This window comes from Orbicella franksi, chromosome 4, assembly GCF_964199315.1.
Source record: "Orbicella franksi chromosome 4, jaOrbFran1.1, whole genome shotgun sequence".
NCBI classification, from domain to species: domain Eukaryota; kingdom Metazoa; phylum Cnidaria; class Anthozoa; order Scleractinia; family Merulinidae; genus Orbicella; species Orbicella franksi.
Window position 1 is genome coordinate 18,007,585 of NC_138148.1, and position 14,716 is coordinate 18,022,300.

The following is a 14,716-nucleotide window of genomic DNA, read 5'->3' on the forward strand; positions in this document are numbered from 1 at the left end:
ACATCCAAATTAATTCGAGACTTCACGGCGGAGAAGCGAGTGAACAAGATTGTAAGTATTATTACTAGTGATGATTTTTTTTTTTAAAATTAAACTTCTGGTCTTTTTTTACTACTTAAATATTCGTGTCACACAAACAACATTGTTTGTTAACACAAAAGACATACCGGTAGCTTTCAAAAAGAGTTTATTAAATACTTATTATATACAGTGATCATTCGGAGGAAAACTGCGATCCGTTCTTACGCCGTAAAACAAGGCTATTGGATGTATCTATGGTCGAAAAAGAAGTTTGCATGGATACTGCTGGCGAAACTCCTCATTTTGTGTTGAAGGTACGGCATCACTTTTCACTTTCTTTCAGTCTTAAGTATTATTTAATCAGGGTTTCACAATGCTATGGGTTAACAACATCGATATTCATTAGCAGTTTCTAAGCAGTTTACTGCGATTAAGAGGGAAACTGAAATGGTGTTTGATTTTCTCATCAGGCTTCAAAAGTGCTTGATTTTGAGTGTTTAGGTCGTCATTTTGATATTTTGTATTATCTTACTATTTTATATTTGAGTTTAATGAAGACGAGAACGGGTCGTTTGCTTTAATTTTTCGACGTGGGACTTCGTCATCGTGCTGATATGCTAATGAAAATTCAATCGTTTTTACAAACTACCTTTCTTGATTAACTCGATTGAACTAGTAAAACTAATGATTGATGCTGAAATATATTTTAAAAGAGCAAAACGAAAATTTACTGAAGCCCAGTGCAATATGTCTCAATCAAGTTCTTATTTTCTATCGAGGTCGTATTGTTGCTGAAGATGCTGTTGTTTTTTCCTTGCTTTCTTTATTTACGTAGAGGAAGAGGTTTGTTACATAACTTAGCTATAAAACATTGCGAAAAAAATATTTAGTCAAAGGTTTTAGAAAGACAACAGTTTGTGACATCGTTTCGACATTCCCTAACGAAGATCGAAGTTTGATTGCTTAATTTTTGACATGCTCTTCATTAAGGAGTCGAAACCTGTGTTCAAATGTCAGAAAGATTCTATTCGCGCCGAACTTTTTACGTCACTCTGCGTGCTAATACCTGGTTGTATCATCAACACATTTTTATTACATTACTTCGTGTCTCTTAGGAATTCTTTTACATTTATGTTCGCACACAAGTTTATTCATCTTTGACTTGATAATGATGGTAAGAAGCGAACGTCTAACATCTTTTGATGTTAAGCGAACGTCGAAACGTCGACCCAAGATTTTAACCTTTTTTGTTTTCTTTTAACCAGATGGTTTTAAGCTTCTCAGTCGGCAATTTTTTCGCAATTAATGTTTTATAGTTAAATTTCTTTGTTTACATGTTGATAGTTTAAACGCTTCCACGCAAAAAATTGTCTCTTTTGGCCTTATTCAGGTAACACTTCTCGTATGTGTGGCATTGCACCACAAGCTTGGTCCGCTGAGAGGTGTTTTGCTTGTGGCAGGTAACATGTAATACAGTAATAGAGCAGTTTTCAATTGAGTGTCGTGAAAACCAAAACCAAAGTAACCACTCTAGGCAATCACAATTTACACAAGCAATCCTGAAAACCAATCAAAACTGTCAAAGCAAATACATGAAGCTGACGTAAAGCGCACGAAAAGGTGTGCGAGCGAGTCACAATTGATTTTGGCCAAACGCCTAATGTGGTTTTTAAGCTTAACGTGGTAACTCGTTTGCAAAGTAATCGCGAAGTAACGCGACACTCTATTGAAGATCGCTTTGTTGTTTTGTGATTCTGTTGCTATCATTGCTACTTTCCGATTAAATATCATTAAACTTCGCGGAGCTACTAAAAATTGATTTAGGTTCATTCGGCATTTGTGATGTTGGTCACTTATTTCTTCACTGTCGAGTTATGTCTAACTCAACACTTTACAGAGGGATGGAACATGCGGCAGGTATATTTTGCAGGTTGCAGGTTGCAGGTTGCAATTTAGTTATAACTGGAAAACCGCTGGCACTAAAAATAATTAATAACCTATATACTTGTTAGGGGTTCTAACATAAAGTAGTTCGCCTCTTTCACATAGTGAAAACACGATCGATCCGCTATAAGTACTTATCGATCGACACGCTGAGACCAGTGAAATCTCTTCAAAGCCATCTGGATGGCCGCTCCACAGATGTTTCCATTGATTCCAGATTTGGCTCGGGTCAGTTCCCTCAACAACAGAAGATTGCCATCACAAATGAAGTAAATAAATAAAGAAATGAAATAATATAAGATTTTAACCGACGGAATATACTAGCACAAGCTCAGTGTGCTTTCATTTTGGTACTCACAAGGAAGAAATCAGATTCAGCAGATATTTCAGATGATATTTCAGATGTTTCTTCAAAAAAAATAATTCATTGCAGGCTTAAAATCATAGGAATATACTCTCCTCCCATCGCCTAGCCTCGGCCGGTTAATTAATTTGGCATTTAGGTGGAAGCCACTTTTCTGAGCGATTGTAAACAGCAACATGTAACAGTCACGGTAAGTCTACGACCTGTATGTTTCTTTTAAGTGCCAGCGGTTTTTCAGTTATAATTAAATTTCAACCTGCAGCCTGCAACCTGCAACCTGGAAAATATACCTGCCGTGTAACATGCGGACTACCAAATTTTATTTCCTCCACTCTCATGTATCATCAGTTCTCCGATCTTGTTCGCAATTCCTTCCGGGAGTAACTGACAAGTAGGCGTCTGCTATCGGGTGACTGGTAATGTCCCTTAACGGGAGTTTCGACGTTTTTTCTGATCCCAAGGGTATCCGCTCACTGGAGCGTTGACTGTAATGTCATTTGACGAATAAGGGCTGATGATCTAGACTATAGCAGACAACTGAAAGAAAATCAGATAAATCAAATTGGAGCTAAGTCTCCGTGCACTGAATCCTTCGTAAGTACCTAATGACAAGAAAACATGTCCAGTAGGCCCTTTCTGCGAACGTCCCTGTCACTTTACGGACCCGAAGTCATATTTTAAGATCTAAATCTAAGGAATAATAATTCCTGATAATTTTATTGTTTGAATTTCAAAAATATTAATATTTCGAATTTGAATGTAAATACGGCAAACAAAGAACAGCTTTTCGGGACCGGTCACGCTACCGTGACTTTTGAGAAAGGGCCCAAGGTGAGAAAGAGGTGTCCATCCATGGGAGGTTATAAATGTGGTGCAGTGGGACAATAATTTTAGGTGCGTGCTTAAGAAAGCCTACTGCTCATGGGACTTGTCTGTCTGCAAGTGGTGTACTGTAACAAGGCCATCATGGCCATCAAGGCCATCAACGTCTCATCATGGGGTAGGAACTGACAAGTGATCAAACCTACTGAACTGTTTGTCTAAAATGTAAAGGTACTTATAGTAAGAGCGCATTTTCATCGAGGCTTGGGAAGAGAATCGGTTTTGTTGTCCATTGCGGTTTGCAGACTTCCCTTTTTTAGCATTTGGTTTTCGATTAGAATTTAATAATCGTGTTTTCAATAAAGGATTTTACTTTACTTTACTTATTTCGAATCAATCAGTCAGTCACTTGTGACCTGTCTCTGGGTCAAAAATACCAGCGGGTTTTTGGATTTGGTATCCGATGTGGTTTTCGGTTTTTCCTCATTGGGTTTCCAGTTTCTCTTCGATCTAAGTGGCAATTAGGTGCCTCCACTGATCTTGAATGGCGGCGAATTGCGAGTCGCAACCACTGCGCTAAACGTTCTAGACTTCCAATTCCTGAAGGTTTTGGGATCTGTCAGATTGTCACAGCGGCTTTGTAAGATCCTCGTGCAGTTGTGACATTTGGGCTCCTTACTGGGCACCTTGAATCCGTTTTACATTACCTACGTCAGCAGTGTTTGCTTGTTAACATTATTTAAGCTAATCAAAAATCTAGACCCGCAATCTTTCCTTTTTTGGACTGATTTTCTGGTCTAGAAGACAATGCGCTCATACAAAACCCTCTATCGGACTGTAATTCTTGTCTGAGTCATGTGGGGAGTCTCTGGTGATGTCATCTATTTTTGGAAACTGTGTGCGACGCTAATGCTTAGGGACGGACCATTGGAAAAGTGATAGGGGGGATAGGGAAAAAGCCAAAAAAGGTTGCAAGGGAGGATGACTGAAAAAAAGAAACGTGTAAAGAAGAGGTTAAGAAAAAAAAAAATCCTGTAGAGTGAATTGCACTGGCAGGCTTACAAACTGTACCTGCCTGCGGGGCACCTTGGCAGCCACTTTATACTACAGTTTTAATACTTTGGTCCCGGTGGAATCCCCATTCACCTGGTTTTCTCTGCAATTAAGAAAGCGGACATTCTTCCCTTTCAAGGCTGATACATTTTGTGCGTAGCAACCTCATCATGGACACTGGTAGCCAAACACCCTTGCAGAAAAACTCTTATGGATAACGATGGCTTAAAAATGATAAAAAGCCATGTCGTATAAACAGCTATCCTGCTTGATTCGTTTGCATATACAAGCACATACCGTGTTTTGAAAGCCTCGACATATAGGAGTGATTTCACAACTTACATGTGTAAATGACGATTGTGGACACAGATGTGCATACCCGTTGCGAACCGTAACACTTCCCCTAAGGTGGCCGCCAAAAGCAACGTTGGACAAACGTTGTAATCAAAGACAATCATGGAGGTGTTAACACAACTGATGCGTTTAGTATGGGTTGTTTCAATCTGTTTTAGGTTTTTGGAAAAGCAAACGACGCATTATCATTCAAGTCCAATCGATACATAAAACACATCGGCTGAAAATTGTGGAAAACGTACCAAAAATGATTCAATTCTTCAATTCTCCCCCGCCCCTCCATCCTCCTTCAAAAAAAGAAAAATTCGTGCAGGGGACTTGCCCACGAAAAAAAACATCCTGCAGAGGCATTTACGTGAAAAAAATTCCTGCAAGCTGAAAAGGTCCTACCCCCCATCTCTTTTCTAATGGCTCGTCCCTTGTTTGAATATTAAACCCGCTAGTCGTTCCAAGAATACGGCTTACGGGTTCAATGTTCAAAAAATCAATTCATTATTGTACTCGGAAACGATTAGTGGGTTCAATATTCAAATAATCAATTCATTAATGTAATCTTGAGGAACTCGTTTCACTTGAATTGGTTTGAATGTAAGGTACCAAAACTTGCCTCGGCTTGCCTTGACTTTGTAGTAACTTTTCCGGAAAAAAGTCACATTTTCATGGACCTAACTAACTATTCGCAAATGTTAAGACTCGCATGAGCAAATAAGAAAGGATAGTAGACCATTTTATAGTTGTGTGCTCAGTGAACTGGCGTTTGAATGGCATCGAGGCTGGAGGTGACCTTGTTTTGATAAAGACCTCACAGCTTTTGTTTTGTAAATCAAGTAGTCCTAGCCTGCATTTAAATGAGAAAAGCAGAGAGGTTTGTATCAAGGTAAGGTCACCTCCAGGGTCGTTTGCATTCATAGGCCAGGTTACTGGGTACACAACAATAAAAATAGCCTATTGTACTTTACAACTCTAATTCACGCCTCGCAGTGAAAGATTATTAGGGACTACCGGCTAGCCGCCTTGTTCCAGACTCACGCGTCCACTGACCAAGAACCTGGAGCAGGTTAGCAACCGCTCTGATAAAATGTTAATGGGATTAGCCGCCGATACAATAGAATCACATTCAGAGAGAATAGCAGTACCAAGCCGTATTCCGATGTTTATTGATCCTCTAGTGATGTCTAGAGTCCAAGGTAATATGTTTCTATTAGTGGTGATGCAGTCAAGATGCTTATACTTGATTGTCGTATGAATGCTACATGCTACACGGCAGTGTATGCTTGTGCTTACGTTGGTGGAAGTCGTGACGATAACTCTCTCACACGCAATAAAATCACACCTACCTTTCATGTACATATGATGTACAATTCTCGTTCATGTTGTCTTATAGGCAGTGATCATGACATTTGGCCATTTGACAATTTAAACAAAGACATGGATGCGAAAGGGAGAGCGGGCAATACGTGGTCGCCAGTGGGGAAAGGTCTTTACCTTGATGGAACGGATGACACTTACGTCAAGCTGAAAAAACACGAGAAAAAATGTTTAGAACATCCATCAGACTGTGACCTGACCATCGGGTTTTTTCTCAAGTTTTGGCCCCCGTCTGACCTGCAGATCTATTTCGGGAACAAAGATGCCGACGAGGAACTGTACGAAGGCATAAATATCTACCATGATGGACTATTTCGTGTGGAGGTATACGGTAAAAACAAGTACTGTTCCCGAGTCATTTTTCCACCCGAGGGGATCTGGTTTTATCTCGGGCTCGTATGGGAGAAAAATGGAAATTTAGCTGTGTACCAAGACAGATGGTATAGTCAGTCGTCTTGGGAGCACAACCATTGCGGCAATAGTCCAAGCGGGTTGAAGACGCGAAAAGATTACTATCTAGGGAGACACATTCCCTGTTGCGTTCTACAAGGATTTAAACATCTGGTATTCCAAACAGTCTCGAGATGTCCTTGACGAGAGGTGGGATGCAGCATTTGGTAAGTGTGGTAGTTAGCGTCAATAGGTAGCCCGCATTTAAAGTCTTCTACACAAAGCTTTTCTCTTCCTCTTGAGGCTTGGAATAATCACCGTTTTCTCTCGGGGTTTCATATCATATTTCAATGGCTTATCTAGGCGAGAGACATTCACTGAAGGACCCCAATGCCCTTCTTCTGTGGCATCCTTTTTTTTTCTTGCCTAAGCAAGAAAACAATCCACCTGCAACTCGTCCGTCCGTCCTGCTCCCATCCCCCGTCCTCGTGTTATTCACGTCTGTTTCCACCACTGTTTTTTCTTTGTGCCTTCAGATATCAGTGGATCTACTGAAATAGGTTTGAAAATCATCTTTCCAGACCTGGCCTTTAATTCTGGCAAAGCTGCTCAGTGGAGAGTGAAATTTTCTGATCAAGTAAGATAAGTTGACAACAGTCTGTTTTTGAGAGGTACGCAACAGAGCGTAGCCTATGATGCCATGGATGCTTCATTAGTGTAAGTTCAAAAAAAAAAAAAAAAAAAAAAAAAAAAAACAGAAAACAAAAAACCTAAAAAAACCGTTGGACTTAGTTGATACTTGTAATTAGGTCTATTGGCACTGGTGTATTAAATTCATCTTTGTTGGACCGACTACCTGGGAGTTTGATGGATGATCCATGTTCGAAACGTCAGCTTTTCACATTCACCAGTCGAGGGCGATTAATTTACCTTCAGAGATCAGATTTGAATTTGAGTTTTTCCCGCAAACATATTAACGTGCCAAAAAAAACCCACTCATTTTCATGCGAAGTTTGCAAGAGACTTCCTTTGAACTGACATTTCACCTAATATTTTCATATTGATTCTCTACGTGTATTTCGTATATTAATGAAATTATTCTATTTAGTAGTTGGGGGGACCTTCTGGAACAAACATTCATCATAATCAGTGTTAGTTCTCGTTCAGTAATAACTGTTTTCTTGATCACAGATTGGAGTTCTTCTGCCAATTTTTGCTTTTTATTGAAAACGACATACATTGTCCGATTACAACAAATATATTATACACCTTATTCCATGGTTTAACATATGATAGGCGCGGATATTTTGCGACCTGCGTAGTATTTTTCCGAGCCCAGAAGGGGGCGAGTTAAGATATGAGTAATTAAGAAAATGTCCACGCGTATTATATCTTAAACCATCAAATAAGAGATTTATGATTCCACTATTATGTTAATTTATAGTACTTCGGCTTCTAGTTTTTGAAATACATCATGCATCATCCGAAAATCATATCTATGGCATAAGGCGCTAGCGAATGACGAAAAGAAAATACGACTCTACCGTGCAATACGGGCTCATATTACTCGCTCTCTCTTGACCTAATATGGTAAAATAGCGTAATAATGAAATCATAAGTATAGCTAATCGTATGATGGCGAGTGCGATTAATGATTTACACTACAAGTGATATTTGAAAATATCACGAGTAGTTTAAATCCTGAATTGTTCGAGCTTTCATAAGATTGCCCATTTATTATTTGACTGAGAAAATTACAAACGCGCGCACGTTAACTTGCACTGCAGTGCAAATTAAGAATTAACGATAAATTGGCCTGCTCTCAGCCAATCACAATGAAGTAGTTTTCTTAGTCATAATTAATATAGTAAGAAGACTGAGTGGAGTTCAGTTCGTATAAGTAATCAGTGATTCCGGGTGCAATGTGGAACACATAAGACTAAGAAAAATTTCAAGAGCTTATGGAGCGAGAGTAATTCGCACTCTTTAAAAAAATATTACGAGTGCTTATTTATGCCAAATTGCTCGAGAAAAGTAGTTTTGATAAGTCATTAATACTCTACATGCAATTTAATTTCAACTTTCTGCACTCAATTTCAACTTTTTGCACTCAATTTTAACTTTCCGCACTGTTTGAGATTAATTGACGTGCCCTCAGCCAATCGGCATGCTGGCAATATTCTTCGGGCTAAAATCCGCACTGTTGATAGCCAATCAGACTTGGTCAGTTTTATTATAGTTAAAAGTGTGCTAGCGGATGTAGATGTATTGTATTGTACGCGCATTTTATCATTTGTCTTTGATTTCCTTTTCTGTTACTAGTTATACTACTTGAATTCAGACATTTATTTCTTCTCATAACACAGGTAAATGATCTTTACGTTGGGGATTTTTATTTTGAGCAAATTAAAGATATCTCGGTAACCGACAAGTAATGTTAACTATTTTTACAAACATAAAATTAGTCAAGGTACGTATCTGTTTATAAGTGGACCGTTTACATGTAACTTTAAAGTTGATGCAGTTTATCAAAAGCTAGTCAGTCAATCGAATAGCACTAAACTACTGAGTGAAACGGCATGATGGTAAATGTAATTTGTGATAATCGGCATTGACATAAATTAATATTTTGCTGACACGGAACAGAGAACTGGGTACGAGTGTAGCACGCGAAGGCTCATGCTTAGTGCGTTTGTAAAAAGAGGCGGTTGCGAAACTTGTGACATTCTACGTTCAGCCTTGCCACTAGCACTTTCGGATAAGATTTATTTTTGTTCTAGTGTTGTGTAATTAGCGTTATCTAATTTATCTTTCATTCTGTTGTTATTGGAATAACCTTAAAACCTCAAAGGTGGCGCTACTGCATTTGGTTGGGGGTAGCCGGTCCCAGTTTTTCTTAACAAGAGGTTTTTGGTGTTTACGTGTCCGGCTTTGACGCATGCGGATGTTAATTGATATATCTCTCATCTGCTTTGTTGTGATCTTATTGTGTCAATTAAAACATATCTTGGGCCTGGCTGACCAACGCGCCCATGCCTCATACTAGAATGTGTTTATACTGAAAAAGTTACGAAGGCGCACGTGTTAATTTGATCTGCAGTGCTGAGTAAAAATTAACGATAAATTGTGACCTGATCTCAGACAATCACAATGAAGAAATTTTCTCACTCTACCAAGCCGAGTTACATTTCAATAAGAACACATGTTTTGCCATAAAATGCATCATTTATTGTAAATGCATTTTATCTTTATTTCAGTATCCTTTTTAGAATTAAAATTATCATGTACCTTGAAAATGTCACATCACTCATCTATTCCTTTGTGGTCTTGTTGCATAGTAATGGCAAAGCCTCAGTCTCATTTGAATTAAAATTCACCGAAATTTCCTGGCGATCCGTGCTGGCTCTTCAGCTCGCTATGGAAAAGAGCACCTTACTTGGATCTCCTGGTGTCATGGATGAGGCTTCTTGTCGAAGGGGTAGCCATAACTGTAAGTTAGCTAGTGACCCTCCGTTACATATTTTGTTCTTATTTAGTCTTTAATGAATTGTACAGCGCTATTGATCAGCATATGCAAATTATTAAATTATTAATTATTATTTTCGGATTAGTTTCTTTCTACCCCTTCCTTATCAAGCAAAATGTGTACCGAAGACCCTCAACCTAGCCCTAACCTCGACACTCCTTGTACGCTCCAACGGGTCAGTGTTAATTAGACCTGACGTGGCTGCCTGCATGGTAACAATTTCTAGCGCTTACTCTGACGGATCAACGCCATCACACTTTATTAATTGAAGTTACAATAATGGTATCACACAAAGGCCCAATCGTTGCTAAACATAGGCCTAGAAGGTTACCATAGCAACGATACAACCTGGTAAAATACCCTTAATTTTAGCTTTAAGTGCTTATAATTCAAAAACGGCTGGGTGAAGCCCATTTTGTTATTATCGAATTGCGATAGGCACAACTTTTTGCAAAGTTTCAAAAATTCCTGTATGCCGGATTCAGAGCCGCCTTAAGTTTTCGAAAATTTAACCCTCTCTGCAGAATTTTTTACAGACTTTTTGGAATATTAGGTCAGTCACCTTCATTATCTTTTGCACCTGATGGTGGATGGTGCATCTTCTGTAACGTTTCAGCGTAATATTTAGGGAGTTTATCTGCGCCTGATTTGCCGCCCAAGCGCGCTGCGTGCCAAAACCGTACAATTAGATATTTCCCAGCCGTTGTCTCCATATCGCATGAATTCCGGACATCAGACGAAGTTCCTGATAGGTTAATTGAAAATTTGGGAATGGTAGTGCGAAATTTGCTTGATTTTAGTTAACTCGGCCTCACGGCTGATTCATTGAAGTTCTTTAACAAGAGATTGCTCTTGCGAAAAGTTTAAGAAATAAAAGGGATGTAGTATTCCTACTGTAGGGATGAGTAAGGGACACCTTTGGATCCCGGGATATCCCCGGATGTAACTCTGACAAGTACTTCCCTCGTCAGGGATTTTAATCACTCAATTCTTTTAAGTTCAGTAATTCTGCTTTATTTTTCAGTTATCTGCGAGGCGCCAAAAAACGCCCGCGCGTCAATCATCACCTTTAACTCAGTCAAAATAACAATGGACACAGTTTCTGTTCCGCTACACGATGGTTCTTTTTTCGGCTACAGAATCCTGTACAAGAATCTTGAAAACGAGGGTTCCGAGTGGACACCACAAGGCGTTATTCGCAGTAATGTTGACCCGATAACAATGGATGTATCCGGGCTCGTTCCATACTCCAACTACAGCTTTCGTGTTTTTGCGAAGTCGTTTCAATCTGTAGGCCTTATTTCGGAACCGTTCAAGGTCAGGACACTGGAGTCCGGTAAGTAAAGACACATTGAAACTTCTACATACGTGCTATGCTAGCAAGACAGTCACGCATTACTGCTTTACAAACGCACTGCTCGAATACACGTTGTAACTTTAATTGAAACTAACCTGCGACGCATAAGGTGCGTCGTCGAACAGACGCACCTCATGGCTGTATCAGTTAATTTTTTAAGCACTACATGAAAATGACAAGAATGGCGACGTATTATATTTTTGGCGACGTATTCATAATACGGCCCAATTATGAAAGTATGTGAAAGTGCTACCTTTTTTTCCAGTTAAAGGTATACGAAAGGAGTATCTTTTCTGTCAAAATGGTACACAAAAGAGTAAGGGGTTGGACCTCAGGTTGGAGCCTCCCCGTATAGAACTTTATAGAGTAGCCCGTCGGAGCTTTCCTAGCATTCCCTGCCCCTACTCTAAGAGTTGTCAATAGTGAGGGACTCACACTACCTGTGAAAACCCCAAACGATGATGAAGAGAAAGGACGCTTTAATTTCTATTCAACGGAAAATTTTAGAACTTTCGAAAGAGAGACAAATGGTACGAAAACGTTTCTTACATAGTTTCCGGAAAATCCGAAAATTGTCGAATTCCCCAAATACGAACCATTCAACCGAAAGTTCCGAAAATTCTAGAAGGAAACGCAACTGGAACGGAAACCCCCTGTAAGAAATATGCTTGGTTAGGTTGTCTTCGTTTCTGGAAATTCCGGACAATGTTGTTTCATTCGCCATTGTCATTTTAGTAAATTTAAACCGAAATTTTTCCTCGAGGGGTAAGCGCCCAAACATTACACTATACACTATGCAAACTCTTGATTACCTACGCACACACTAATAGTGTCCGATTGTCCAGTACGTTTTGTATATTTTGCTTAGGCAAATGCGAATGGTAATAAATAGATTCAGCCAAGCCTAAGCCAAACCGCTTTGTTCAAAACCCGATTAAGGACGGTGCCTACTAAATACAAAGGTTTTTACGCCAGGTTAGGACCACGCGGAAAAAAGTAGACCTTTGCAAGGGCTATGGGAATCCACAAAGAAAAATTGGAGTAACCACTCATTTTTTTCGAGATAATTAGCCCTGAACTTCAACAAAAATGCTGACATCAGCATTTTTATGAACAAAAAAGGAAAGGATATTTCTTCACAGATATCCAATCCTGTGTTGGCGTTAACCCAATTTCCGAACAACACGGCCCTGATTTCAACAAATTAACCTGACACGAGGTCGGGATCCAATAGAAAACAAGTACTTGGTCAGCGGTCAACTTAAAAAAAAAACATGACCTCGATGAGCTATAAACCTGAGCCAGCTTTATGGTCACGTGATACTGGTCAGCGGATACCTTGTTTTGACAGCTGTCAATTGACCATAACATGTACGTCAAATATCAAAGACGTACGCTGTAAACCAAGACTTGGTATTAGTTGAAGTATGGCCGCCATGTTACAGGTCGTCGTCGTCGTCGTTGGGCGCCCGCGCCCGCAATCCATGTCGCTAGCCATGTTGACCATGAAAAAAAAGTTGCATGGGTTTCTATTTCTATGCATGCATGTGGTTCTGTTCTCATAGCTATGGTGCTCCGCTTGGCGGCTCTTCAGGCCGCCGGAGCTCCGCTATTAATTAAATAGTATAATTCTACTTGGCTTGAAAAATACCCTTTAAAAGTAACATGCTACTGCGTAAAAGTTAAGCATGTTGAACCGAAAAAGTGCAGCTGCTTCCAAGGCCAGTTTTGGAACGAGTTGCTTTGATTTGGAAGACTGTTGCACGTTTTCACGCATTAGCGTAGCCGGTTTGCCGGTGCGTGTAAAGGGTGTATTGTCAACTCACCAGCAAGGAATGGCAGCTATCGTTTTAAGACTAAACCCGAAGTTATACATGATCGAACAGGTCACTTACTAAGATAGATAGCTTATTCTTTTGCTTATCAGTTAGCGCAAGTCATTATGACGTACTCTTTGTTGTGTATCGGTCAATTAGCATTGAGAATTGTACGGGCACTTCCAAAAGAGATTTGCCTTAAGCTTTTTCTTTTTATATCATATAGTTCCCAATATTGGTCCAAGAATTATCGCATACTATATTACAAGCTCTAGAAGCATCTACGTTGAATGGGAGCACTCAATTCCACGAAGACATGTCCGCGGCATCTTGGTTGGCTACCGAGTGGCCTGGGATGAAGATCACTTCAGTTCTGATGACGGTAACGACTCTGGAGGGCATGCAGATGTGGGACTAGACACCTCAAACTACAACGTTACCTCGCTTCACGAGTACTGGCTTTATAACATCCGTGTGGCTGGAAGGACATCAGTCGGACACGGAACTTATTCTACGGTGACAGTCGTGACTGGTGAAGATGGTAAGAGCTTTACGACGTTTTCCGAAGGGATTGCTAGTCCTATATATCTTTTTGAAAACTGCGGAGTATTTCTCGCAGTGTTTAGCTTAACAAACTATAAGGTGGCTTATTACAATTTTGATTAAAGCTCTTTTACCGGCTGTTTATGGACCTTTTCTGTCACATTTTATTGTCCCTGTGCTTAAACACATGTTTGAAAGCAGTTTGAAACTATTGCTAGTATTCCGAAGTGATTTAACGCCTTTCAAGTCCTGAAGTTGTTTTTGTTTTTTCTTAGGGTTACTTGTGTCATTTTTGCACGCGCGATTAATACTGACGTGTGGCAAGCCATCGTAGCGCGCGCTACTGAGTCTCGGGAAAACTGTAGTAAGCCACCTTAACTACCACACGGTGGCTAAGAGCGCGTAATGTTGAGTTATTAGGCTGATTTAGCAACGGGACGGGAACGTCAGATGACGACTGCAGGTCGCGCGGAATAACCTGGATTCTGTTCTAATTTGACCATATTTGGGTATTTGTACTGCGCGCGCCGTCGTCAAGTGACGTTTCCGTTCTCTTGCTAAATCAGCCTGATAAACTTAAAAAGAAGTAACACTTTTTACCGTTTTGTTTCTACAGTCCCATCTGCACCACCGTCTTACGTATATCTCTACATGGCTAACGAATCTGCTTTAAATGCGAATTGGATTGATGTGCCATTGATTCACAAGAATGGCGTGATTCTAGGCTATCGGCTACTCCTTCAGCAGGAAGACGGCGGTCCAGTGGTATGGAATGTAACTGTCGGACCTGATGTTCGTTGGTGCACGTTCACAAACCTCAAGATTTTCCAGACTTACTCGACTCAGATACTGGCGTTCACCATCAAAGGCGAAGGTCCGTTGAGCGCCAAGGTTTATCAGAAGACGAATGGATCAGGTAAGTGAAAAAAATAATACACTTACAGGAATGACTTCGTTTGGTCATTTGGAGTAGTTCTACATTGGAAAGCCGTGCGCTGTATGTAAACAGAACAACGGGAAGAGAAAAACTGAACAAAGAATTCAAAGACAAACTAAACCCACCAATCTTAAGATAGGTGTTCCAAAGTACTAGAATAGGGTAGCTGCTGCTTTACACGACAACCATAGCAAATGTTTGCTCAAAGATGAAACTCAGA

At 40.0% G+C, this 14,716-nt stretch overlaps 1 protein-coding gene and 1 pseudogene across 3 annotated transcripts in view; both read left to right on the plus strand.

Annotated features, from left to right (window-relative positions):
* The first annotated feature begins 275 nt into the window (after positions 1-275).
* LOC145484484 (uncharacterized) lies at positions 276-11,186 on the plus strand (annotated as a pseudogene). Its single transcript, XR_014049021.1, has 8 exons — positions 276-335; positions 912-974; positions 1,412-1,481; positions 5,943-6,543; positions 6,853-6,953; positions 8,683-8,747; positions 9,655-9,806; positions 10,867-11,186. The product of XR_014049021.1 is annotated as an uncharacterized LOC145484484 (transcript).
* A 1,985-nt stretch (positions 11,187-13,171) lies between these two features.
* LOC145485335 (contactin-3-like) overlaps positions 13,172-14,716 on the plus strand; it is a 2,459-nt gene continuing 914 nt past the window's right edge. Inside the window, exons 1-2 of one of the 2 annotated variants that reach the window (XM_081464016.1) lie at positions 13,172-13,557; positions 14,176-14,475. In XM_081464016.1, coding sequence (XP_081320142.1) covers positions 14,211-14,475 — 265 coding nt within the window. In that variant the 5' untranslated portion in view covers positions 13,172-13,557; positions 14,176-14,210. Of the gene's footprint in view, positions 13,558-13,792; positions 14,476-14,716 lie in introns of those variants that run through there. The other variant, XM_081464014.1, reaches the window with a different exon arrangement.